This window comes from Cyrtonyx montezumae, unplaced genomic scaffold (assembly GCF_038088225.1).
Source record: "Cyrtonyx montezumae isolate F1298 unplaced genomic scaffold, pur_monq_1.0 scaffold_0, whole genome shotgun sequence".
NCBI lineage: Eukaryota > Metazoa > Chordata > Aves > Galliformes > Odontophoridae > Cyrtonyx > Cyrtonyx montezumae.
The window spans coordinates 48,750,461-48,778,446 of record NW_027071824.1 but is presented as its reverse complement, the minus strand read 5'-3'; the positions used below and the strand labels follow the sequence as shown (position 1 = coordinate 48,778,446).

General features: G+C 37.9%; 2 protein-coding genes across 5 annotated transcripts; one reads left to right on the top strand and one right to left on the bottom strand.

The window, feature by feature from the left end:
• Positions 1–230: 230 nt before the first annotated feature.
• ZUP1 (zinc finger containing ubiquitin peptidase 1) lies at positions 231–7,928 on the bottom strand. Of its 4 annotated transcripts, XM_065734533.1 has the most exons (9): positions 7,636–7,928; positions 5,660–5,776; positions 4,666–4,775; positions 4,194–4,362; positions 3,156–3,344; positions 2,663–2,831; positions 1,842–1,993; positions 1,304–1,524; positions 231–1,008 (listed from the first exon to the last, which is right to left on the bottom strand). In XM_065734533.1, exons 1-9 carry the CDS (start codon positions 7,808–7,810, stop codon positions 961–963), a joined length of 1,350 nt encoding a protein of 449 aa, XP_065590605.1. In that variant the 5' UTR covers positions 7,811–7,928; the 3' UTR covers positions 231–960. The 4 variants fall into 4 exon arrangements, with proteins under 4 accessions (XP_065590605.1, XP_065590626.1, XP_065590614.1 ...); XM_065734554.1 differs by lacking the exon at positions 1,304–1,524; XM_065734542.1 differs by lacking the exon at positions 231–1,008 and having other exon boundaries at positions 1,155–1,524; positions 4,194–4,364; positions 4,689–4,775.
• Positions 7,929–7,945: 17 nt separating this feature from the next.
• Positions 7,946–26,802, top strand: KPNA5 (karyopherin subunit alpha 5). Its single transcript, XM_065734520.1, has 14 exons — positions 7,946–8,033; positions 9,459–9,592; positions 11,282–11,383; positions 11,462–11,561; positions 12,543–12,637; positions 13,379–13,510; positions 14,494–14,582; positions 15,457–15,556; positions 17,120–17,283; positions 18,335–18,413; positions 19,802–19,927; positions 20,414–20,541; positions 21,446–21,624; positions 23,371–26,802. Exons 1-14 carry the CDS (start codon positions 8,030–8,032, stop codon positions 23,556–23,558), a joined length of 1,620 nt encoding a protein of 539 aa, XP_065590592.1. The 5' UTR covers positions 7,946–8,029; the 3' UTR covers positions 23,559–26,802.
• The last annotated feature ends 1,184 nt before the right edge of the window (positions 26,803–27,986 follow it).

Here is a 27,986-nt window from a genome sequence, read left to right as displayed (position 1 = left end):
TTTCCTTTCTTAACAAGCATGTGAGTCCATGCCTGATGGTAGAGACTTGCAAGGAGTTTCCAAAGGGCCACGTAGGCTGGACTCATAGCATCCTTTTGGCTTTGTACATTGCTAAAGCTGCAGGCAGGTACAGAGCAAAACCAAATCTGACAGGACAGAAGATGCCCTGGAAGCATGATTTTTACAAACACTGTCAGAACAACATATTAATTAAAAAATCAAGATTTATTTATTCACAGTATGAAAGAAGATTCTTTCCACACCATAATGGCTTGTCTTGTACACACCCCTGGAGCAAACAACCCTCACTTTGTACATCACTGCCTCCTCATGCCCCACACTAACAATGACCCACCTCATATGCACATCTGCGTTAGCACGAGGTGCAGTAAGAGAAGGCAGCCAATTAAAAAGAAATGCAGTAGTAAATGAATGAATCCCTGCTGGAACAGATCATGCCAGGTGAAAAGAATGAACCGCTTCTGCACTTTACAGATAGTTGCTGGAGAAGTTGCTGAGATACAAAAAATACTTGTTGATCAAATTTTACAAGAGATGGAACATTAGACATAGAGCAGGTATAAGTGTCTTTACAGAGACCAGGCACTCCAAAAAAAAGCAGTTTCACAGTATCTTTACCCACTGCTTATTAACAATAAGCTATAGTGCATAGCTTGCTACAGGACAGTGGGTGTTACTTTGTAATTAAAGCAAGTAAGAAAATACCCAATTTTCTGCTAACCTAAGAAGTTAATACTGAAGAGTTATACTTCACCAGGAAGGACGTGTTTAGACTGAAGATTAAAATTACAGGTTTATGTCCAAAGTTGTGCTTCTCCAAGCTCCTAGACACAGCTCTACTCGTAACTCAAGTCCAGAAAATGTTAAGTTAGAGTCACAGTCCAGTAGTTCAATGTTCAGCATTCAGGAGATTTCAGAGAGAGGTAGTGAAGACATCCTTTAGGGAATCTTCTCTGATGTTAAGACCTGAGAAGCCAGACAGCGAGCCTAAAAAGTGGGGGTAGGAGAGTGAGAAGGAGAGTGAATAGCTTAACAAACGCTTTCAATCACTGATTTGGAAAACACACTTAATGAGGGGTTCTATTCCATCCCAAATGTGACCTCTCGAGATAATACTCTAAAAGAATTAATATTTTAAAATATAAATAAAATCTTTGAAAAGAAGGAAAAATCAATGTTCTCCTCCCTCAGAAAACACACTTCTTCAGCTACTGTGTCCTGAATTTTAACACACACTCTTATAAATTTTTCTTACACAGAAACTATTTCCTAAAATACTTACAGTTTTCTCTTCCAACGTGAGGATGCCATCTACAGCAACTATCTGGTACTGCTTGTCTTTTAAGTTACCCATAAACTTCCGAAGTAGTCTGAGACTAGTGCCATCACTGCTTAATTTGAGCAGTTTCTGCATTTCTTGAGAAGAACATCCAGGATCAAGCAGCAGCAAACATAAGGTTTTATTCTTCTTCTCTTCTATGCCTACAATAGTACGGCTATGACCTAATTTCAAACAGATTTTCAGTATTTTAGAAAAACAAAATCCCATTTACATGCTTGTAGCATACTACTTATTGTTAAATCAAGGAAAATATTAGTTGAAATTTAACATAGTGATTTTAATTAAAAAGCTGTTATTCCGTTCACACATTTCTATCCAATAAAAATACAAAAGTTTTTGTTACATTTTTAAACAAAAGTTTAACAATAAATAGGTCCTCAATTAAATGAAGAACGTGAGACTGCTCTGAATCATAGCACACATAGAGAAAGATAGAGAGAGAGTGAACAGCAACAAATCAGTACATTGTGATCCTGACCTTGATGTTGCAAGTAGATAGGTGGCCTGGAAGTGCACACTACCTTTGCAGCACCTTCACTATCTGTAGAATAGTAACGTAAAATCCACTCAAATAAGCGAGGGTGTGTACCCATGGGACCAGTTGGTTTGTGAAAGTCAATAATTTGGCACCTACAGAACATTTAAAATGAAAACAAGCAATTAAAATTGAAGTGCTTCTTTTATTTTTTTTTAACAATTTTTTCACCTCTCAGACCCTCCCTCCTGCAGGAAGAACGCTTCATAAACAGCACATCCAGGCACTAGGTGATCATTCACACTATTTTTGTTGCCTCGCTTTTTTTTTGTTTGTTTTTTTAAAAACAGGCATAGAAGACAGGTTAACTACAAAGGAATGCAGAAGGTACTGTTCAAAACCACAATATTTACTCTGTGGCAAATAAATCCTCCACTCTGTTCAGCCTAACCAGAGCTTAGAAAGTTTGCAAAAATCAAAATATTAGATTTTTGTAGAAATACACCAGAAGGCAAAATTAACAGCTTTCAGAATATGTAAGTGACTAGCTGAAATTCAGATTTTTCTTGAGAAAATAAGTCTTTAAATTAATACTTGATTTTATGCACATATGGCACAATACGTCACCAAGTCTCAATGCTGTTTGCTTATTTGCCTAAGTAGTTACACAGCATTACGATACACTGACTACATCATAACCACTTACAGGCTGGTTGAACTTAAAGCCACTATGATGGAAGGTTTGCCTTCATAGTTGACAATTTGACCCTTAAAAGGTACATGCTTAATTATCACTTAAAAATAATAAATGAAAAAAGTAATACTTTATCCTGAGACTGGTTAACAGCGAATAAATTTCACATGCTCCTATCCACGCCTTGGAACCATGTAATCGGCTGTTGAAGTGAGATGCCCCGTGAGGATCAAAGCCTTCCTTCCAAGCATCTTCAATCATGGACTGAATCTTCGGTATGCTAGGAATTAGTGCAGTATCTGAAACACAGAAGCTTTTGAATTGTGGCTACAGTTATTGAAATAATCTATTAAGAACATCCAGCTTCTTTCATAAGAGGTAACTGATGTTACAAAAATACACCACCCCAAAAAACCCAAAAACTAAAGCTTCAACCACATCATGCCTTACCAATATTCACCACCCTTCTGATTCTTTTCAAAATATCATCTAGAGTTACAACAAACATTTAGTAGCTATAATTGGCATTGATAAGCTTTGCTGTATAACAAAAAGATAAAACATCGATCAACAGTTCATCATCTGAGGTATGTAAAACAAATAGGAAGTACTTTGATTACTACCTCTCAAGCAGTCATTATACAAGCTGTTTCGCAACAGTGAGGAAAGGAGCATTTGGAAATTCCTGTAACCACAACCCCAGCCTTTGTCACCCAAAGATGAGTGGAAGTGATCTACTCCTGCTGAAAGCCATACACGCCTCACATCTTTGTTTTCATGCTGGTAGTACTTGCACAATACCTCAATGATTCCTAGAAGAACAGATACAAAATTTATCTGTAGAGTGAATTACCATGTGCTAGAAATAGATTACAATTAACTGTAGCACAATACAAAAAGCTACTATAAGTTTTAATAGCTATACTACAGCACTAGGTACTAACAACCATACAAAGATGATAAAGGGTGTGGAACACCTCCCTTATGAGGAAAGGCTGAGAGACCTGGGTCTGTTCAGCCTTGAGAAAAGAAGACTCAGGAGATCTGATCCAGAGCTATAAATACCTAAGGTGTGGAAGGCAAAGGGACGAGGACAGACTCTTTTCAGCAGTGTGTGGTGATAGGACGAGGGGAAATGGCCACAAACTGAAGAGTAGGAAGTTCTGCACAAACATGCGTGGGAACTTCTTCCCAGTGCAGTGACGGAGCAGTGGCACAGCTGCACAGAGAGGTGGTGGAGTCTCCTTCTCTGGAGACGTTCCAGACCCGCCTGGACGCCTACCTGTGCAGCCTGGGCTAGGGAGCTGCTGTGGCAGGGGGTTGGACTCAGTGATCACAAGAGGTCCCTTCCAACCCTTACAATTCTGTGATTCTGTGAATCTCTCAAAGACAATCCATAATGCAACAGGAGATTTCCATCTTATGATACAAATTGGATTTTAGATTTTAACCACTCAATGTGATTTTAAAGTTTCACCCTCCCCTGGACCACCCATTTCAAAAGAAAAAAAAATAGAAGGACATTACAGACATGTTACGGATTAGTATTATTTACATCCTAATACCAATCTTAAGTGTCAAAATGTTTTGTTAAAAACACCTTCGTTCACCACAAGCTATGCCTAGAAGTTACACATTTTATTCCTGAAATGCTCCTTTACCTGAGGTTTTTGTTTTCCCATCATCTATACCAAAAGCCAAAGATTCCATCATGTCAGCTTTTCTCTTGTGATATTCAAAGGGCTGCATCCTTCCTCTATTAACTTCTCTTTCCATGTTATTTAGGAATTGCTGCTTGTAGCCTCCAGAACTATCCAAACCATACTGTCTCTGTTAGGGATACAGTGTGTATAATTTAAATGACATTTTTAAAATTCTTTTTCAATGATTGAAGAAGCAGCATGCACAATCAGCAACATTGAAAAAGTAGTGAACAGTAAGACACAAAACCTTTGTTATTTATGGCATGAGCCGCTCATGCCATCAACTCTTCACTACAGCCTACCTGACTGCACAGGTCTGACCTAGTACGACTGCTCTCAATTTTCATGTAATACAGGAAACAGTTTCAATATCATCAGCTTCCAATGGCACAACTCTTCAAAATTTTACCATTTACAAACATTACTGTACCTGTAGCTTTTTAAACTCTTCCTTCTCTCGCTTCTCTTCTTCAAGCCTCTGCTGTTTATCTTCCTCAGTTTGAAGCTGTTGAGCCAGTTCTAGATCTCCACTGCTTCTGTCTATTCAGGAATAACATTCAAAAACCAGAGAACTTTACCAGAAGGTTAACAGTGCTTTTACTGATTGTATACCTGAAGATTCTTTTCCAATTAACACTGCTAGGTGTCACTATTCACCAGAGATCCCACACTATGTTGAGGCATTAGCAAGGAGTACTAAACAGCACTAACGGCACTCCATCTACTAAGACTCAAATTCCTCACTTGGACAACATGTATGCACTCACAGATACAACTGCTTCACAAATAATGCAAGTACAGCTCTACTATTAAGCAAACACACTATGGTTACTACACTTAATTATTAGCAGGAAATCCTTATTTTTTGAATAACACATACCAATGAGTTACTCAGATCCCAGCTAGCAATCTCAGAGTGATGAAAAGAAACTTGAAATCAGAGAGCTGGATAGAAAACCTCCAGTATTTTATTAGTCATGCAAATGAAGCAAACTCATTTTGATCGCTTTATACTGTCATTATGTCCATGAGCATTTAGAGAAAAGAACTGAGGGGAAAAAAAAAAGTTTTCAAAAGACTATTTCAAACTCCTCAGATGGCAGTGTGCTACTACAATGTGAATGTAATTCTTCTATAGAACTAGAAGAATATGTAATACAGCTATCTTCTACATATTTTTAATTCTAGGTATTAGTTTTACCTAACATTTATCTAACAAACATGCATAGAAAGACAATTCTCATAGCACACATAATTAAGCTGAGCACTGCGGCAAGCAACAGGACTTACTTCTAACTTCATTAAGAGTGTATTCAGTTCTCCTCTTAAATAGAAAAAATATTTAGTTTAAATTTTGTATGAGATTCTATGCTGTAACATGCAAGCATTTTCAAAGACTATCAAGCTTGTATCCTTTCAAGTACCTTCTGGAAAGCTGCGCTCCTCTAAGTGTAAATCCACATGTTCTTCAAGAACCTGAATATCTGTACAGGTAAGACCACATATTGGACATTCATACAGCTGTTCAACATTCTCTGTGTCTGGAAAAGAAATACAGTTTTTTGCTTAATGCAATTCCTGTTTCGCTCTTTTCTGCTGCTTATTTTTGTAAGAATCATCCCCCAGCAGTCTAAGATAAATAGAATTCTGTTGATATTGAAATTCCCCAGCAGAAGGCAGCATATGTTGACAGCTATTGCTCCCTAAACCATTCATGAATTCATATTCAAATCCCTGACAAGTCTGAAAATATATTTTCCCACTCCAGCAATTTTTTTCCTTTTTAACTTACCACAACTTGCTATAACATTTTTATTAAGGAAGGCCTACAAAATGACAATCAAATATCAAACCTTTAATGAAAACATCTGTCCTGCTGACGGAACACTTGCTTACAAAAACTTAATGCCAGCAGTGTCAGACTCTCTCCTGGAAACTCTCCCTTTTGGACTGGAGACTCTCTCGCTCAGCCTGGAGATTGTGTTTCTCAGTTAGAAGACTATCTTTCTGAATCTGAAGATTCTCCCTCTCAGCTCAGAGTCTGTCTTGTTGAGACTGCAGGGCGTCTCTCTCAGATTGGAGGACGTCTCACTCAGACTGGAGAGCATCCAAGTTGGATTGGAGGGTGTCTCACTTGTTCTGGAGATTCTGTTTCTGGATCTGGAGACTCTCTCGCTCTATTTCAGAGACTCTATGCCTCTCTGGGATAGTATTGAATAAGGCCTGGTAAGCATAAGCCAGACCCCAAATAATTTGGGCCTCCTCAGATCTGTCTGAGCCGCAACATCCCTGTCTCAAATGTCTGCTTAGGTTCCCCGGATCTTGCAGGTGTTCAGGAGAAAAGTCCCATGACACCACTGATGCCCATTTCTCTAAAGTCTCTCCCAGGTCCCTCTAAACTCCCTGTCGGTCAGTATTCTCTGGCTTTGGGGAAGGCTTTCAGAAAGTATTAGAAATACAGACACTGATGAGGAGTACATTCAGGGAGACTGACACCACGATCATTATGATCATTGAATGAGCATTCAAAAGATGCATAAAGGATTCAAAGGAGAGACCGGGAGATGTTTAAAAATCAGAAGTTCTGTGGAATTAGCAACTCCCTCCTTCAATTGGAATTGAAGCTAATAAATCAAATAAAACGAGAGAGTGTCCAAGAACTGAAGGCCTTATGCTAAATGCTGACGGCAAGATGGCAGCGAGCACCCGCTGCTGAGTTGATCCAAAAGGGAAGAGCCTGTGTCTCGTGACACACAGTTTTTATCTTCCCCTCTGAGCAGAAAATGGAAAAATGCAAACCAATGCAAAGTCTTCTGGGGTACTAGTTCCTCTCCTCTGAGACAGATGTACCTGGTGCTATTGATGATCCATGGAGCTGGAGTATTAACTCTTTAATTCTCAATGCATTACATGATGTTAAGATGTGGAATAGCAATGCAAAAAATCATAAAACCACGACAAGCAGTCAGCAGATAGAAACGACAATGCTGTCATTCTTGATTAATCTTCCCACATTTCCTTAGATTTTCTTCTGTTTCTTTTGTTGTTAAGAGTAGCGTACAACAACTAAGTTTCAGAAGATCGCCAGGCCCCCAAGCCAAATAGGCTCAGGTTCATCACTCAGGGTCTTCTCCAGTCACTTTTCTGAGGATGGAAACTCCCACCAACCTTCTCATTCTAGTGTTTGGCGAGTCTCACAGTAACAGTTTTCTTCCGTTTCAGTGGGTGTTCCATATTTCACTTGCAGCCCGCAATCCAGGCACTGCCCACTACAAAGACAAACCCAACTTCACCTTCACTGATTTCCCCTTGAGTCACCTACCCCAAGAATCCAACCATTCTGAGTTGGAAGGCGCCTTTAAAAGCTACCTAGCCTAACTGCCGCAGGGGACCCACCCACCTGCGCCCAGCAGCCGCCCGTGCTGCGCCCTGACGTGCGCCTCCAGCTGCCGCCCCGCCGCCTCCCCACAGAAGGGGCACTCGAGCTCGGGACGGAGCGCGCTGGGTGGCGGCTCAGGCTCTGGGTGGGCCGCTTCCGAGCGCGGCAGCTGTCCGCAGATACCGCGCGCCGACATGGCTGCCCGACGGCCTGCTCGAATGCTCCGTCCCCTTCCCGAGGCGGCGGAGCCTATGCCCGCCCTTCGCCGCCGCGCGGGGCCTGCTGGGAGCGCCGGAGCCCGCCCGTGGGCAGTGCGGCGCGCGGCGGGGCGGCGGCCGCCATCTTGCGCTGGAAGTAGAGCGGCGCGCGGTTCGTCTCGCCTCGGGGGTGGCAGGCGCGGCGCCTCCCCGCTGCGATGGGTAAGGAGTGGTGGGATGGGGGCGTCGCGCTGGGATGCCGCGTGGCCCGGCTCCTGCCTGCCCCGGCGGCGGTACGGAGCTGGGACTGTCCCGCAGCGCCGGGACGGAGCCTCGCAGTCAGGGGCCGCTTTTTTCCCGCCGCCGAGAGGGGCGCAGGCGAGAAGCGTCGTTAAGACGGGCCAGATGTGCTCCAGGCGGGCGGCTGGCGAGCGGGATCGGATCCGCGTGGGGGAGGCGATGCAGCAGGCGTAGCTGTGCGCGGGAGGAGTGTGGTCTGCATGCAGTCGTGATGCCTGTGCGCATAAAAGGCTGCTTGGCTCTGCCCTTCTGCTTCCTGTACCCTCGCGGGACAGGGGGGGGTGAAGTTGCTGGACGAAATGCTCTTGTTAAATTGCACTTAAGGAGTTCCATAAGTTAGAAGACAGTGGCATCTTACACAGCTCCACATCCAGAAGTGGCAGTAGCTTATAAAGGTTCTCATGAAACAGCTGTTTGAGTGAAACAGGGTGCTGAGCCCTCAGGCTGTCACGCTGGTGCCAGCCTAACGGTGTGCGCTGCTTGCCTCTTACAGCCCGTGTTTGTCGCTCAGCAGGCCTTCATACTGCTGATATTAAACAAAATTAAGAAATCTCAGCGTGGTGGTTGGCAAAGAACTGTGACCACGGTTCAGATGAGTTCGCTTGCAGTCTTGAATCGCGGTTATGACAGTTATTTCTCAAATGAAGGCTACAGCTGTAGCTTTGAATGTTGTGAGCAGCCCAGCGCTAATCTTTTCCATTCAGTTTGATCATTTCAGTAGCAGAATCATGTTGGATCGCTTTTATCTTTCCACAGCTGATATACCTGAAATGACACACAGATTCTAATCCTTGTACATCGAAAGAGCCGTTAATTAAGGATGAGTCAATTTTTTATTTTTTTTTTAATTTACTTTTGTGAAGGTATACTTGTCTGGATGCTATCAGCCCTTATTTTTTTATTTATTTTTTAATGTGGAGTTTTTCTGTGTACAGATTAAAAGGAAGTTTAACCTCTAGGTCCTGTTTTGTGTTTTTGTGGTAGGTATTAAAAAATAATGAAGAAATCGTGCAGTGAGGCATTAAATGAAATAGTAATTACAGCAGGTTTTCTTCTAGGATTTGTTTCTGAGAGAAGGAACCGTATTCCTGTACTTGCTGACACTGACAGATAATTATTCTTTCTAGGTCACAGTTTAGCAACTTAGTTGTTCCATTTTTATTGTCTTGTCAGTCTGCAATTCAGAAATGCCTGTGTAGGCAAAGATTTTTCTGTGATTTGCTCTGTTGGAGGTCTGTGTTTATGAACAGGTTATTGCCAACAGCTACGGGAGTATATAGCTGTTACTTTAAATACTCTTTTAGTATGAGAGATGGCCTTTTGGAGTAATTTTTTTTTCTTTAATAGACAGCATGTCAAGCCCAGGGAAAGATAACTTCAGAATGAAAAGCTACAAAAATAATGCACTTAATCCTCAAGAAATGCGCAGACGAAGAGAAGAGGAAGGAATCCAGCTTCGGAAACAGAAAAGGGAAGAACAAGTAAGCATCTTGATGTGCTGTTAACTGTTTTGTGCTCATGAAGTTAAATTCAGATATGTGAAAGCACTTGAGCAGATTCTTCCTTTGAAGTAAAAGCCAGAGCACCAAATTAAGTCTGTTTTCTGTGCAGTCTTGTGGAACACTCGGCACCTCTCAGTAGGATTATAAATCAAAAAGGTGAACAGAAGGCCTATATGTCACTGTGGCATTTGAAGTACAGACTCGTCTTAAATCTAATCCTTAGTCTAGTGGGTGAAGACTAAGCTGAAAGGCTAATGTGATTTCTGGTAAGAATGGGAAAACTTGCATTCTCATCTAGAGTTTGGGCCAAGGATGTACTGTTAGAAGTGGTAGGAGTGTTTTTCATCTTTGAAACTTCCAAGTTGCCCAAAAGTTCTTGTACCATAGCCTAGTGAATTGGCCAACAGATAGTTTTCTGTAAACATGAGTTTTCAGATATTTTAGTAATATGATAGTTGAATCTTAGATTTTTTTTTTAATATTTATTTTTAGCTATAGAATACATAGGGCATTGTTTAACTTCATAGTTGGTGGTAATTCCTTTCCCCGAAATATTCAGTAGTTCATTGCCTGGAAAATGAAGAATATAGTTTGTTCTTCTGCTTGCTCTGAAGTGGCTGACTTTGGTCTCCAACCACCTATAGCGTCCCAGGCACTGATATACTGTCCCCTCTGAGTAGGGAGTGCTTAACCTTCTCCTGGGAGAGTGGTGCTACTGCATGGAAAAAGAATTTATATTAGTTGGGCCAGAGAGATAAGAGTAAGAAATAGTATGCTGCCAGAGCATTTTCCTGTGATTGAGTTCATCTGAATTGCAGTTCCTGCTGAAAGTTTTGGTTTTTGTAGTAATTGCTCCGTAGGTAAGTAATTTATTAAAATAAACAGAAAAATATTGTTTCCCATGATGAATGTTGTAGTAGTTGAGAATACCATGATCATAATGGTTGGACTGGTGTTTTCAGCACCTTTTGTACTGGTAGGAATATGTTTGTGCAGGGAAATAAGACTGCTTTTGCTCCAAGATAAATCATGAATTGTAGATAGAGTGTCTTCCTAGACAGAAATGGTTTACAACTGTCAACCAAGATCCTGTAAGTCATTACTGAGTGGTAGGAAGAATGGCTGATTTTCTAGAAGAGGAATATTGATTCTTCTTCCTTTTGTGGGTTTAAATGGAATTAAAGCTTTTGTGTTCATCTTCCAACTATTTTGGAAGTGTCTCTCTTAATTTTCTTATGTCTTTATACTAAATGTAGGTACTGTTCAATTGGCATGCAAAGAAAGTGGAGTGATTTTAAACTTTCCTTTGAAGTGTGGAATGCAGTGTGCTGAAGCACAGACTTCGGCTTTATGTTGATGACTTTTGTCTCAAAATTAAGGAAGAATACTGTTTCCCTCTTAAACATAAATGCTAAAGTTTGACATATAAATCAATGAAAATAAAAAGACCTGTATTGTCATAATCTTTCATCTGAAAAAATATAGGCATCTTTTCTTTGCTCAAAAACTGAAGTTTTTTAGTTTTTGCCTGAAGTATTGCAACACTTTATCACGTTGCTGATACATAGTAGTGAGTGCTTGAAACACTTTGAGTGCTGGTAAAAGACACTGTCTTTGTGTAAGTCATCAATACCCATTCTGTGGTAAATTTCCCCCACGTTTCTTTAGCTGTTTAAACGCCGAAATGTTTCTCTCCCGGGAAATGAAGAATCTATGGTGGAAAGTCCAATTCAGGATCCTGATGTCAGCTCTACTGTACCTATTCCAGAGGTAATTGCTCTAGAATGTTTATAATATCACGTTTTTGTGTTTATACTAGTCCTACAAAGTTCCCCTTTTCATTTTTAGGAAGAAGTTATTACAGTAGATATGGTACAGATGATTTTCTCGGATGATCCTGATCAGCAACTCACAGCAACTCAGAAGTTCAGAAAATTGCTATCTAAAGGTGTGCTACCATTGCTTTTGTTTTCTTTTAAGTTATTATTGATAATTTTAGTCAAATAATGTCATTTTATTTTGCTTTACTTTAAAGCAGAGCTTGCTGAAGCTTCTTGATTTGTTTGTGACAAAAACAGTACCAAATCTATTCTAACCTAATCACTAAATCTTTATTATGTTAAGTCTTCTGGATAAAATAACGAAAAAAGGATACGTTAACTGGAGCATCCAGGGTGCAGTAATTAACAACAGCACAGGAAGATTACTTAAAGTACTTGTTGCAGTAATCGATTTTCTGATTCTGTGTTTAAGGGGATAAAAATGATGTGACTTGCCATAGAATTGGTGTAATTTTCTTGTTCGTGTTCTTGTTGGGATAGTAATACAGTCTTTGAAAATACAGATGGTATTTGTGTACCAGACAAGAATATGCTTGATTGTTTAGAATTGTATGTAACAGTAGTTTTTTTCTACTGACTGGGGGAAGAGAGTTGTGCTATCATGCTATTAGCTAATTGTATGTGTTGTTGCACAGAATAGAGTGATCACTAAATTACAACATTATGAGATTGTCCAACAATCTTCTAAAGGAAAAACATGTCTGAATGCTAAAAATTTAAGTTTTCTGGGAATCATTCATGTTTTGTGTTCATACATATTCCGGGGAAGATTTAGATTAGATTTGAGGAAACATTTTTTTCTCTGAAAGAGTGGTCAGGCACTGGAATGGCCTGCCTAGGGAGGTGGTTGAGGCACCGTCCCTTGCGCTGTTCAAGAAGCGTTTAGATGAGGTGCTAAGGGATTTGATTTAGTAGTTCAGTAGGTAGGGTTGGTGATAGGAGGATGGTTGGACTAGATGATCTTGTAGGTCCTTTCCAACCTAATGTATCTATGAATCTGTACTGAAATGGTGATTTCATTGGTCTTTTTTGTTAGTCTTAAGCAAATGAATTGTGTTATTTTTTGTTTTGTTCCTTTTATCCCCCAGAGCCTAACCCACCCATAGATGAAGTCATCCAGAAGCCAGGAGTAGTACAGAGATTTGTGAAATTTCTAGAGAGGAGCGAGAATTACACACTACAAGTGAGTTGGACTGGTACTTGTTTAGGGTTTGGAATGGGATTAGAAATCTTGAGAACAGCTTTGCAAAGTGTGGGTTTTTTAATTTTATTTCTTAATAGGGAAATCTAATTATACCTATCAAAGCTGTAAGCTTTATCCAAAGTTTTTAACAATTGCCATTGGAATTGTAACTCAGCTCCTGTGAATTTCACAGTAGACTTTAGGATGATGTATTCAACTGGTTGTGTATTTGGATATGGAAAGCAGACTTTCTTCAAGGCAATTTCCTGAGTGCTGTCTTGAAAGTATCAGTGTAGGTATGTGAGCAGAATCTGAGTGTTATGGTTTGGTTTTTTTTTGTTTTTTTTCCTTGGGAATAGTGTAGTCTTCTACAGTTGAAAGCTTACAAAAGAAATAAAAATACCTGAAAACTTAAAAGCTAGAACTCTTGGAAAGAAATCTTGGAAAAATAATGAACAGTGAGTTACTGGTAACTGTCTGCCTTGGGTAGCCAATGGACCTTGTGCACTTTTGCGTTAAGATATAAGCATAGCATAGAAGGATTTGTACCAGATAGTAGAGATAATCTTACTGTGCAGAAGTTTAAGTACTTCTGTACTGAAGTACGGTTGCATTTCAGTGGAAAGGAAAGGGAAGTTGGAAAATGAACCTCTGGAACTCTGGTGTCGAACTGCTTTCAACAATTCTTATTTTTTAACTGCTGAGTGTTTAACATGATTTTTTTTTCCTGCTCCTCAACAGTTTGAAGCAGCTTGGGCTCTAACGAACATAGCATCTGGAACTTTTCTACACACCAAAGTTGTAATTGAAACTGGAGCTGTACCAATTTTTATTAAATTGCTTAGTTCAGAACATGAAGATGTACAGGAGCAGGTAACTGTTTTCTTGCAGTGGTTTATTATAAAATTAGTTTAGGAATATCTTCCCTCCATTTTTTGGAGTCTTAAGAGTTAAAGAGGTCTTAAGTCCCATTGAACTATTATACCATTGACTTGTGTCCAGGAGAACAGAAATTTGGCTTTTATTATTTATTTCCCTTATGATTTCCCTCCCCATCTCTGTCCCATTTCTTTCAAAGTCCTCATGAGCCTGTTATTTTTTTTATGTTACTAAATAATTTGAGGAAGACACCTCATTTCTTTTGTACTATGTACAGAAGAATCTAAAATGGTATAACAGAAGAATCTAAAATGGTATAACAGAAGAATCTAAAATGGTATAACAGAAGAATCTAAAATGGTATATACAGGACAATCTAAAATGGTATAACAGAAGATAGTGGAAATAGTGAATTTTTTTCTAAATTACAGTGCAGCTTTATATCTTAGGTCTTTCTGTTCACTGTAGTCTACATCAATGTCTTGAATGTTTTTTTGTTAGTTTTTCTTTTATTTTCCTCTTTAGGAGAGGCTGTAGCTTACAGCCTTTTACTTAGTATGTGTAGTATGTTTGAAAATGTGAATAAGTTAGTAATGTTTTTATTCTTTGGACATTGCTCGCATCTTTTATCCAGTGTTACTGCATCAATTAATGCATGGTGAGAAAATGCAACTATTGCAAAGAGTTTGTGTGTGGGTTTTTGTTAATGAGGAGTATATAAGCTAACGTGTTTTCTTGATGGGAAACTTTTATTTCCTTAGAAGTGTGGCTTTAAATGTAGGTGACTGACTTTATGCAAGTTCACAGAAAATGCAAAATATAAATCAATAGCCTTCTAAAATGTTGTATTCAGAATTATGCTCTACTCTTTTGATTCCATAGCATTTCCTATAAAATGGGTAAATGACCTGTACAGATATGTAGATTGTCTGATTTGCAGGCATGTATAAATTCATTTGGATGCTTTCATTTTTAAGGCAGTATGGGCTCTTGGTAACATTGCTGGTGATAACGCAGAATGCAGAGACTTCGTTTTAAACTGCGGAATATTACCACCCCTCTTGGAGTAAGTATTAGAAACTGTTACTGGCATAGGGTGGGAAAGATATGTATGTCATACATTTGTGTGATTCCAACTGGTTGGCTTCCCTGCCTTTTTTGTCCAGTATCTCCAAGCTCCAGTCTTGCATTTGGCTGTTGGTATGTGCCAGCAGACTAGTCATTACACAAGCTGTGTTCCACCAGCAAACTTCTCTTTGCTGGGAATGTAATTCCACTTTTTACTGTACTTTTATAGTGGGCTATAAAGTAGCTCAATCACAGGGGAAAAAACTACTTGACATGAGCAGTGCTCACTTTATTCTAACATAAAATACAAAGCTGACTTAAAATATTTATGAAATAGTAACGTCATGTTACTTTAGGCTGCTTTCCTTGAGGATTTCAAGGCTAAAGGGTGTGATAAATTTTGATATGTATCTGAATGTGAACCTGATTTTTCAGGTATGCGGTTTTTCCCAGTCTATTCTGTTAAAAACAGTTAGACCTTAGAGATTTTTTTTTTAATGTTTAATATTTTATGCAGCCTTTATTAAAATCTTAACATTGATGCCTTAATTTGTAAGACACAATTAGCTCAAGGGTCAACTGCATTTTCTAATTCCTTTGGAAAGGATTAGTCAAGGGATTTTTTTCATATGAGCAGTGGCTTACTTTGTATGCATATATGTTTGTTTTAGGAATGTGATGTTTGTGGCAAGTAACAGTCTCTTCTAAGAAAATACTGTGTCATGTAAGCTATAAAGAGAAATAATGTAAAACTAGTGCCCAGTAATAAGGTTGAGAGTTTTTTACTTGTCTGATAAGACATTGGTGATAATGATGAGAAAAATATGTAACCTTTTCAATATATAAATCTATTTTAATTATCTCTTTGATAGGTTGTTAACGAATTCAAATCGTCTTACTACAACTAGAAATGCAGTCTGGGCTCTATCAAATCTCTGTAGAGGAAAGAATCCACCTCCAGACTTCAGTAAGGTACAATGAAGCACTCATTTCAAGAAATTAGAAAGCTGTGAGGAGACTTGTATTGTTAGTATGTTATAACACACAGTCTGAATCTGAAGATACTCAATTTTGTGTTTTTAATGGGATCTCACAGTCCTGTCTCTGTTGTATCTGCACAATGTTTTTGACTTTGACCTGTTAGCAATAAGATTAAGTAATTGAATGACAAGTTTGAGAAGTTATTCAATCAGATGTGGGTAGTCATTCACTGAAACAATGGTGAGCAAGGTGTACTTTTAGCACCAAAGCCCTGCGGTCTGTATTTTCTGCAGGCATGTTTGGGAGGATGTGATTTATGATTTAAGCTTTTATTTCTTACTCTCATTTTTTTTTGATGTTACAAATACTTAAAAAAAAAAAATGCTGCATGAATAAAATTTTCCTTGGTGTTCCAAAAAAATTCAGTTAATTCAGACTACCATGACAGAGGTGATTTGCCTATGTACTCTCATTCACTTTCTCTCTGCTTTTAGAGACAGGGAAACTAGTCTCTAGTTAGAACAGTTAGCTTTTTATTTTCAGTATGAAGGTTCTGATAATTGTAATAACAGTAGAAGATGGAATAGAACGTTGAGTATTCTGCCTGATGTTGATCACTGAGTATAATTTGGTGTCAAGTTGCATATCTTGAAACTTCACTCACAGAGTAGGGAGTTGCTACTTGTTAATCTCTCTCCAAGAATTACTAAAAAAGCAATTTCTGATGTCAGTTAATCAATCACCTGACAGTTGCTCTAGCGAAATTATACCTTCCAGTAGTGTTTTGTTCTGGCAGGAAAAAAAAAAGGTCCTTGCTGCTTAAGCCATTTTCTCTTTGGTGGAAGAGGATACTCTGTAGGCAGATGATAATAAGAATAGCTCCTCTTCTTGTTCTTAGCAATAGTACTAACTGGACATGAAAAGGAGGCTGAATTGTATAGCTAACACCAGGTTAAAGGATTAAGTTCTACAAAGAATGTGAAATTCTCAATCTGTTTTTGTTATAACTTGTCAGGTTTCAACTGGTGGCAAGGTAAATGTAGCTCACTTCACTCCATCTGTTTGTGTGGAGCCTAAAAGGTATGAGGGCCAGAGCTTATAGTTGAAATGAGGTTAGCCACAGATTGTTTGATTTGGTACAGTGTATGTGGTTCTTACTCTGAGAGACTTTGTCTTAAAGTGACTGTAAATTGATTATTACAAATAACCTCTTGTATTTCTGTATAAAAAACCAATTATTCTTTTGAGTGACTCGGGAAAGAATCAGTAATTCCTGATCATCTCATTATCTCCAGAAGAAGATAGTTCTTGTTAAAACTGAGCAACTATATACCTAATGTAGTATCTACAAGTAAGTAGGCTGTTAATTTGAAATTTAGCCAATTCACTGATTTGAATTGGATATCTAGTTTAATATTTCACCTAGGTCCTGTTTCATTAATGAACTCATACTTTGGCATTAAATAGTTTTGTACTTCTTTGCCTTTGCAGAATGTTTTCTGAAACACAAAACACACAAAACACTTAATTTTGCAACATTTTTCTTTAACCTAGGTTGCTCCTTGCTTAAATGTTTTGTCAAGACTGTTGTTTAGCAGTGATCCGGATGTATTAGCAGATGCTTGCTGGGCCCTCTCTTACCTTTCAGATGGACCCAATGATAAAATCCAAGCTGTTATTGATTCTGGTGTGTGCCGAAGATTGGTAGAGTTGCTTATGTAAGTTATCTCTTCACCATTAACTGTGTTTTAATATAGTTAAACACAACTCAGTTTGTATTAATTATTTTCACCTCAAGTCTGAACTTATTCCATGAAACAGTGAGAATGATACCAGTCTGACAGCTTTTCAGCTATTTGCTAGCTTACTTGGCTCTTGGGATTTTTTCCAGCAAGAAATGCTTTCTCTAAAATACTCCTTGATATTAAATTAAAAAAAAAGTAAGATTTCATTTACATGGAAGAATAAAAAGGCGATGACTGAAGATAAACTTTTAATTTTAAATCAGTCTTTCAGCTTGAAAACATAAGTTTTCATGTGTTGTTTTCCTTACCTTTCTAGGAGATGTAGTTGAAATACAGGTTTGTGTTTTCTTTTTGAACTCATGAAGTCTGGAGGCAGGCTTGTGCTGCTTTTTGAACCGTTACAGAATGCTTATGTTATGGTTTGTTATCCTCCTAGAATAGGAGACTTAAATCCCTGTGTGCTCGTATGGGGACTGCAACATAGGTCAGATGGTAGTTCCCAATACTTACAACATAGTACAGGTCCCTGTGCAAAGCTTGTTCATATACTTGTCAGGAGAGGGCAAGATTGCTTCTTCTTCTGTAGGTGCTTTAGGACAGCTGAGATTTCTTTCACTCACACCCCAGGTAGCTGAATATGGAGGTGTGGGCTTGAGATACTTGCTTCTAGGATTACTGATTTAAAAGACAAAAGAGTTCCCTTGCACTAAGTTTTTGTACACAACTAATAAAACCCCTTTTGATTCTGTGGCTATTGGATGATGTGGTTTCCAATATAGTATTCAGTAATATTTCAGCTGCATGTGATGAATGTGCTTGAAGTTACATTATTGCTCTGAGATGTCCTTTCTTCGAAACAGCATTTGGTTGCATTTGTCCAACTCATTAAAAATAGCAGGAAAATAGGGCGAAGTAATGGTGTGTTCTCTATAAATATAATTACTGCCTAAAACAAATCCATGTTAACTGAAAATTCAAAATTATACTGTGCTGTATGGTAACACCAAGCACTGTTTGTCTCCAGGCATAATGATTACAAGGTGGTATCCCCTGCATTGAGAGCAGTAGGAAATATTGTTACTGGTGATGATATCCAAACACAGGTAAGACTTGTTGATTTAAGAAAAGTGAATTGACTGGAAGAAAAGTACCATAATAAGTTACAATAGAGTGCATGTCTAATACAGGTGTCTGTAAGTATAGGCCACATATATTAGGGCCCCAGAAATGCTGCAGGAGTTGAAACACCTCTCCTATGAGTACAGGCTGAAGGAGTTTGGGCTGTTCAACCTGGAGAACAGAACGCTCCAGGGAGAACTGACAGTGGCCTTCCTGTGTCTAGAGCTGGGCTGTAAGAAGTAATGGTGAAGACTCTTAGCAGAGTTTGCTGAGACAGGACAAGGGGGAAATGTTTTCAAACTAAAAGGCAGGAGATTTAGATTGGACATAAGATTTTTTTTTTTCAGTAGGGATGTGAGGCTCTGGAACAAGGTTGCTCAGAGAGGTGGCGGAAGCCCCATGTCCCTGGAGACATTCAAGGTCAGGCTGGATGGGGCTCTGAGCACCTTGATCGAGCTGTAAATGTCCTTGCTCACTGCAGGGCAGTTGGACTAATGGCCTTTAAGGGTCCTTTCCAACTCATAGAATCACAGAATCTTTTGACATGAAAGTGAAGCTCCGCAAATCCGTACTGCTCATTTGACAAAAAGCTCATCTGGTATTTTAATCACAAAATTCTTCTAAGAATAAATATTGTATTGCTGCACTGTATGTAGTGCATCGCTTCATTCTTGTATGGTATTTCAAAAGCTGCTTTCCATTAATAATGTAATTAATTGTTTCCCTTAGTGGGGGGTTCAGTTGAATTATAGTTATGTACTTAAAGCCTTCAAATGCGAAGTTCTCATTGTTCTAAGCAGTGCCTAGATTTGTTTTGTCCATAAATTTGTATATGATAGTCTGACTGGTACATTTTGCTACAGAATTATTTTTAATTTTGGAAAGTAGAATTGAATTAGAAGTAATACTGGAAAGCTAACAAGGTCCTGCTTTGAAGAAAACTGTATGCCTAAAAGGCCTACAGTATTAGTGTAAAGCGAAAATAGTGAAATCAGATAATTGCCTAATTTATTATGAGCTCTATTGAAGCAATTTTAATTAAGGAATTAGAAAATATCTGTTTCTTTAAAAACTAATGAACAAGTTATGTTTACACTTCTCAGCCATGTAAAAATACATGCTTTGGCATTAGGCAGTCTTGGTGTCTCTAGTCTTCTGATGTGAACTTAGCTGACAATAGTTTCTTTCAAATTGTATAGACAGTTGGATTTTCTATTTAGACACTACAGCATTGAGTGACTGCTGGATGTTAGTTATCATACTTTGAGTAATATAACTGTTGCAAAATACTCTTCTTTTGAAGTTACCTCTACTGTGATTTGTCTGTGCATATACATGCAAAAATCAGTCTTCAATTCTCCAACTATTTTAGGTGATTCTGAATTGCTCTGCGTTACCCTGTCTCTTGCATTTGCTTAGTAGTCCTAAGGAATCTATTCGAAAAGAAGCATGCTGGACTGTTTCTAATATTACTGCAGGAAACAGAGCTCAAATTCAGGTACAAGCTATATGTAGTAATTTGGGTGGGTTTGTTTTCATTTTACTAGTTAACTTGATTTTCATTCACAAGGGTGAAATAAGATGCGACATTGACTGTATTACTTGTTATAGTCCTAACAAACCCGAATTTTATATAAGTTTTGAATATTTTGAATAAAATGGCCAAAGTGAAGTTTTGTTGAGATCACGTGAGGCTTGATTTCCAGTTCAAAATTTCAGATTCTCTGCTTATGTCACATAGTTTTTCAGTAGATCTATCCTGTAAGATGTATTCTAATCATCAGAGAGAAATGGACTAATTGCAGTGTTGGAATAGTTCTAAATTTTTGTTCTAGCATTTGTAGTTAGTGCAATGCTTTCTAATAAAACTTTGTTTCCTTTGATATGATCAGGCATTGCTCAGCACTACAGTGAGGGTATTAATCTTTTTGTCCTTTGTATGTTAACCTTCTTCAATTATCATTATCCTCTTCTTGTCTCTTAGGCAGTTATTGATGCAAATATTTTTCCAATATTGATTGAAATTCTTCAGAAAGCTGAATTTCGTACCAGAAAGGAGGCAGCATGGGCCATAACTAATGCAACGTCAGGAGGAACCCCTGAACAGATTAGGTAAGCCTATGTGTATTGCTATTTTCTCTGCCTAAATACCTTTTTAAGACATTTTCTTCCTCACATTGAATCCTTACAAACAGAGCAACAAAAAACTAAACATAACTGTAATTTTTTTAGGTTCTGTATTTGTGCTGAGTGAAACACATAGAAGCTCAGAAAAAAGTATAATATATGCAGTAGAACTAATAAATTAACTGAATTAATTTGGTTTTGGGGTATTAGTCCTAAGCCTTTCACAGCACTATTTTGCAGAGTTGCTATTATGCTGTCAAACTCTGTCCGTTTTATGTAAGTGAACAGTTGGAGTGTTTTGAAAATGGAAAACTTTAGGACAGTTGTTTAGAAAGCTTGTGCAATATGATTGCATCTTTCTGGAGAAGGACTTTAGTACATGGGGGAAAAAAACCCTCTAAAATTCCTAAACTCACTAACAGTAGTACTTTATGCCAGTATCTAACTTTCTTCAAAATGAGAGTTGATTAAAAATCTACTTAGCAACTATTGAAATACTACAAAGAGTGGATCTGTTGAATAACTAGAATAAAATGCTCTCTGATTTCTCAGAATGCCTTAAACATGCAAATCAATTTTAATCAATAGTTGATAAATGGAATTTAAAATGACAGTGTAAAGTATTAAACATTTGAAAGCCTGAGCATGCAAACTCCACCAGCATGTTCAGGAGGTTTGCTATAATGGTTGCTTCTAATCACAAAGTACAGAGATGCTATTGCTGTCATGAAATTTTAGCCCTTCTGAGATCCTTAAGGTACTACAGTCCAGCTGCAGGATAATTTAAAACCTTAATATACATTTAAAACAATGTCATATAAGAATAAATGTGCTGGTTTATCGGTTCTTCTTTTTCACCCTAACTTCTGATTTCTCTGCTGTCCTAAAGGTATTTGGTAGCGCTAGGTTGTACCAAGCCTCTGTGTGACCTCCTGACTGTGATGGATTCAAAAATAGTACAGGTGGCTTTGAATGGACTTGAAAATATTCTGCGTCTTGGAGAACAAGAATCTAAGCAAAATGGAATGGGCATTAATCCTTATTGTGCCCTTATAGAAGAAGCATACGGTAAGAGTTTACTTCCTGTAAAGCTACATACCAGTTCCAGAGAAATGTAAAAGCTGCAGTGAGCTATTCTGGTGAGTGTAGTGTAAGAATTTTTAATTTAAGCCTAAGGAGACATTAAGTCATTACAAATTAAGTAATGCAGCACGGTGGGAAAAGCGGCTAAATGCAGAAAGCTTTTGGGTGTTCTTGTCTGTGTTCATGAACACTCTCAGAAATGTTTAAGAAACAGGTATTCTCATCCGTTGGAACCATGGTTTGCATAAACTTATCACCTAAACCTGAAATATACTATAGCACTTTAGTATATAATTCTGTCTGGTACAGTTTTGTTACAGTATAGGGATGAAAGATCAGAGTTAGTTTTGTTTATTCTTAAAGTCAGTCACTTTCTAACATAGTAAGTCTATCAGTAATAGCAAGAATCTGCTTCAGGTGATAAAAGTTTATTTGGTTATTTGTAGAAGTATTTTGCTTCTTCTCTTATGATTTGTGGGATTAAACTGCATTCTAAAAGCAGTTTAAACTACCAAAACTAAAATTACATTTGTAGAATTTGATGGCTAGATTCTTCTAACTTAATCTATGTTTAAATTGTATCTTGAGTTAGGCATAATTTTGGGAGGCTTGTCTTTTTGTAGTTTCTGACAGCAAAAAAATGGCAGATGTCTTGTTTCAGTGATTGCTATTAACAGTTCTGGATGACTGTTACATCTGCCTCGATGGTACTAACTTTTCTGCAAAGTAGGCAGTAAATCTTAATCCTTCGTTAAAGAGGTGCATTTCTAAAACCTACAACCCACAGGACCTTCCTTGTAGCCTAACACGTAAATTGAATAAAATTATTTAGGTGGTTTAATGAAATTTATTCTGGTCCAAATCCCCAGACTGTTCAAAATTTTTCTTACAAATAGAGAACCTAGTCATTCAGTTTGCTAGTTGAGTAGGCTGTTCAAGCTGTAGAGTAAGGGGAAGTTCAGTAGGGAAAATAGCTGATGGCATCATAGTTATTTCTTCAGCCTCTATTGTCACCAGAAGAATTTCTTATTAGTCCCTCCTCATCTGATGTGAATTGAAACTGAAATGTCTTAAACAGCTAAAAATGAGTTCTGAATCCTAATGTAACTGACCTCCAGGTGCAGGTTATTTCCTGCAGTTTGCACATAATAAGCCTTTGGAAACAAAGCATCATCAAATAACAGACTAAATCTGAAAAAAAAGCAATACTAGGCTGAAAAATGCGATGATAGAATTGAGCATTTTGGAAGACTGCAAGAGTGGGGAAAAAAAGAAATGAGGATATTGGAAATTGCTATGGCAAGCAGTTTTATACTATCCTGATTTCACACTTATTTGCTTTCTGTGAGCATACAAATTGTTTCCTTGTAGATATAATAGTCTTCCTCTGTAGATTGATTTACATTCTTTTAGTACAAAAAAATAGTTTAGACAGCAGAATATGTTGTGGAAAATGAAAACTGGAAATACATGGGTTAAGAAATTCAGTAACGTATCCATTAGGAGCATTTGGCATGGAAGAAAAGGCAAAAAAAGAATAGGGAGGGAGGGGGAAAAAGCCACACAACCACCCCATTGTATGTGGAAATCAGGTACATGAAATGAAATGCAACCTCAAACCATCTCAGTTCATCTAAGTACCACCACAAAGTTTGATCATTCTTAGAACAAGTTTCCCTTTAAATTCTTCTGAAGAAACCAGATTATAAAAATGTTTTGTTTTGAACTTAGGACTTGATAAAATTGAATTTCTTCAGAGACATGAAAACCAAGAGATCTACCAAAAGGCTTTTGAACTCATAGAGCACTACTTCGGTGTTGAAGAAGAGGATTCCAGTATTGCACCTCAGGTGGATGAAAGTCAGCAGCAGTTTGTTTTCCAGCAGCAGGAGGCTCCAATGGAGGGGTTTCAGTTGTAAACTATTAAGTGAGGAGTATAAAATGTATACACTTGTAGAGCTTTTGTTTGTTTTCCACAGGTCTTTTCTTTATGGCCAAAGGTAGAGGGAAGTTTGAATATGTTTTACAGATATAGATGAAGAAGCAACTCATGCACTTTTATATATTGTTAGATACAACTGTTCTTTGTTCTGTATTTGTTTTGTTTTTTTTTCTGTTTTCATGTATACAGAAAACAAACTTGAGTAATCATGTCTAAAGTAAAGCATTACGTGTGATTTAACAGGAACTGCTAAGCTAAGACTTGATAGGATTTTAGGCAGTGGTTCTGAATGTTTCACGTTGTCTCAAACTGCATATCAGCAATACAGTTACTGACAGTTGCATTTTTGGCAGTAGGCTTGACTTGCCCAGTCTATCAAATCTACCTCTTGTATCGAAGCATTGAACATTGCTTCAGAACTAAGGCATGAAATAAAGATGAGCTTGTTAGAAGCTGAATTGGAATGTGAAAAATATTTATTTAAATTATGAAACTTCATGCATTACTTACTTTACCATACACTGTTGGAATTTATTTATAAAATGTATTTAAAGACGTAATAGATATATATAATGATAATTACGCAATGTAATACTGAGTACCTGAGAAAGCTTTTACACAATTATGTGGGAAGTCTGTTTCAGAGGTTTTCAAATTGGAATGAGCAGTGAGCTTCCTGGTTGTTTGATGCTTGCTCTGTAATTAAAGCTGCTAAATGGCATTTAAAGTCAGCCACGAGTACAGTACCTTGCTGTGGAAGTGGTTGCTGTAGCTACCACAAGAACGCTGTTATTATGGGTGACAGAGATGGTCATTTGTACAGTTGGAAATAGGAAACAGATGGTTTACAGCTGTCTCCTGCCAAAATGTAGTAACACCACTTCAGCTGGAGAAACATTGCAGTGTTGTTCTTTCTAGCAACAGTAGATTCTTAAAGGTTGAGAAAGAAGGTGTTACATTTTTGACCAAATATGTCAGCGCTTGAATTGTTCTCTAAGTTAGCTAACTCAGTTCTCTTCTGGTAAGACAATGGAAATGCTGCAGTGAGGAATGAATAGAGAATCACTCCTTTCCAGCTAATTGATAATTTGTTATACTGTAAATACACATTAAGTACGTGGACACCAAAACTAGCTAGAAGTTGCTGTATTCTAAGTATTTAGCCTCTAAGGAACATGGTGTCTGCTGTTCAAACGCTAACAGGAACAGAATTCTCATATTTATCTTAACAGTTTTGAGTACAGAAAAATGTGTGCTGTGCTTGGACTTGCGTTTATGTAGTGTTTCTGGAATATCAGTAGTATGTTTCATTTGGGGAAACTAACACTTTGGATTAACAGAAGTATGATCTATTTTTTTTAACCTGTAATTAATATATTATCTTCAAATTCCTAGGTTAAGTGAGTTGACAAATGACAGCATTTCACACTTCATAAGAAGCTGCAATTTAAACATGAAATTACTTATCCCATGGCACTGTGCACAATATTGTAATGCACTGAAAAATACAGATTAAAGGTGATATCATTTACAGTACCATTTTATACTTAGAATTTTTTTATGTGCAAGTTTGGATTCTAAGATGTTTCGCTTCGATGTTGCAGCAATATATAATGCATTGTAATTGAATGTGGGACTTGAAGTGGTTTTTTTTTTCTAAGATTAATGGTCAGTTTTGACTCAGATTGTAACTGGGAGGAATGAAATCTCTTTTTGAAGTCTTTTTACTGGAATTTAGAGGTGTAAGAAGCATGTATATAGGAGTGCTGTTACTTTATGAACTCGAGTAATGAGATTTTATCAAATGACACTTTAAACCTAGATTTGTACAGCATACAGTGGTTTTGAATAGCGTGATCATCTGCGTACAGCTGCCAAATTTTCATATGATGTTAGATGATTGTATTTGTGCCCTTTTTACTCTCACGGTTTTCAGTTTGCATATGCTGACCTTCCTTCCCCCATCTGCTCAAAGTACAGGGTAGTGATCATGGAAATCTACCAGGATTGCTAGGAAATGCTGAATTTTGATGTTCTTCTAGCATAGAAATAAAGAATTCAGGTAACAGGGTATTCCATTATTTCGAAGAAACTTGCTTTGATAATGTTACATAACCAGTCGTGCCTGCTTTTTATTTGGAGGACCTTACAAACACTGCATTTATAAGCCTCTAACTTAAACCAAATCTGAACTATAAAAATCTGGATTAGAAGACTTGAAAATGAAACAAGGGGGCTTACAAAGCATTATACTTGTTTTGAAAGAATGTCTTCAGTTTTGTTGGGTATATTGTCTGAACAGTTAGTGATTGCACTTTATGCATTTAGGTAAATGTATTTCATGTCTGATGTATTTAGGTGTAATAGTTTAAAAGGGAGCTAAAAGTGATGGACTTTGACTAATGACATATTTAAACTCAACACCTGGTTTACCCTGATGTTGTTCCAAAAATATATCTTTGTAAGTGTAAAAGATGGTCCTTCCTGTTATGTCATTGGACTCATTGCACATTTGGTTATAAGCACATTAACGAACAGTGTAAAAGCAGAGATGGTGTCTTGCAGTCAGCTCTGCTGTAGTCATCTGTTGTAGAGGTGTGAGCATGGCAGTGGTGCCTAAACAGATGAAACCAGCAAGGGGAGAAACAAATGAAAAAAGCATTTTGGTGTTCATATGATCCACTGATGTGCCCCAATCAGTTGTGAAGTCTGTTTCAAAATCTACTTTTTTTTTGGGGGGGGGTATTAACTAAAAGGGTACCATTTGTTTTGCTTAAATGTGAGTACCAGCTCGCTAATCTATGCAACTATGCAAAACATAAAAATTATTTTTCAGTTCCCTGCTCTTGACACACTGAGTCATATCTGATTTCTTCATGGTTGCACTTTTGTCTGAGGACTGGTTCATACAGCTTTTTAATTTTATAGGATTTGCTTTAGAAACTGTTGCTAGCAGCAATCAAAAAAATAGTAATAATGTTGGCCTAGAAATCAGTTGGAGGGAGGAGTTTGCAACTGGAAAGTTTTCATTGTCAATTCTGTCTTTAAGAAGAAATGAGGATGCACTATTGTCTTTCCTTTGTGGCCAGTTCTCAGTTGGTTTAAACGGATGAAATTGTACGACTGAGGATTTCTGTCGTTGGTTTGCCAGCTGATTAAAAAGTTCAACTGTGACCTCAAGAGTTCACTGAAATCTGCAGTGAGAAATTTCAGTTACTGCACGAGATTGTATTGTCTTCAGATAGCAATAGTGCATCTTTACATCCAGGCCAAAGGCCCTTTACTGTAACACAACACATATGAGTAGTATGCAATATTATGGAATGTTAAATCTCCAAATACCATATGGAAACCAATAAAAACCTATTTTGCAGAACTGTGCTGTATTTAGTGTTTTCATTAGTGTGGCTTCTTAAGCTAGAAAACACAAACACCATTTGGAATACAACACTGAGGAAAATGACTTCGGAAAGGCTGGTTTGTGCATTGTGAAGCTATTAGCTGTCCCCAGACAGAGCACCTCTTGTTTGGTCAGATGCTTACAAAGTATATCTAAAAATATATAGTTGTATGATAGTCAGGTGCAGAACGGGCTGCTTGTTTGGGGAGTTCTTATGAAGGTTTTAAGTACTGGAGAATTTGGGAGATGAACTGGTAATTACCTTGCCTTCCTTTTCCCATACCTTCTCTCTTTGTGTAAAAGTTTGAAGTATTCTCACTGATTAGCTAGTTATGTGCTTAGAATTGCAAAAATTAATTTCATGTCTCCTTATTTTTGTGGCTTCAGTATTTTCAATTCAGTAGTGTTTTTGTCTTTGCTGTACTTATCCTTTCATCGAGGAAAATGCAGCTAGTTTTTCAGTAAGGAATTCTGACCTTTTCAGTAGACTTAATGTCAAGCCTGAGCCTCCTTACCAGAGGAGGTTTAGATTGGACATAAGGAAAAACTTCTCTCAGCGAGTGGTCAGGCACTGGAATGGCCTGCCCAGGGTGGTGGTGGAGTTGCTGTCCCTGGCAGTGTTCAAGAGGTGTCTGGATGAGGAGCTACGTTTATGAGGAGTACGATGAGGAGCTATGGTTTAGTAGCTTGTGCTAATAATGGTAATAGGTGGATGGTTGGACTACATGATCTTGTAGGTACTTTCCAACTTTGTGATTCTATAATTCTGAAAGAAGGGATTTAAGTCAGATTGTGGACGCAATTTACCTTTCATTCTTGGGCACCTGCCTGATCTTTGCAATTATTGGCTTTAAGCATGTGCAGTGTGGTCTGATTTTAATCAGATGCAAGAAGTGTACATGCTATCTTTAGTAAATAGCTCTTTCTTTGTGATCTCAGAACCACCGCTGTTAGCTCCAGCTGGTGCCATGCTACAGTTGTCCATTTGGTGGTGACATTTCACTA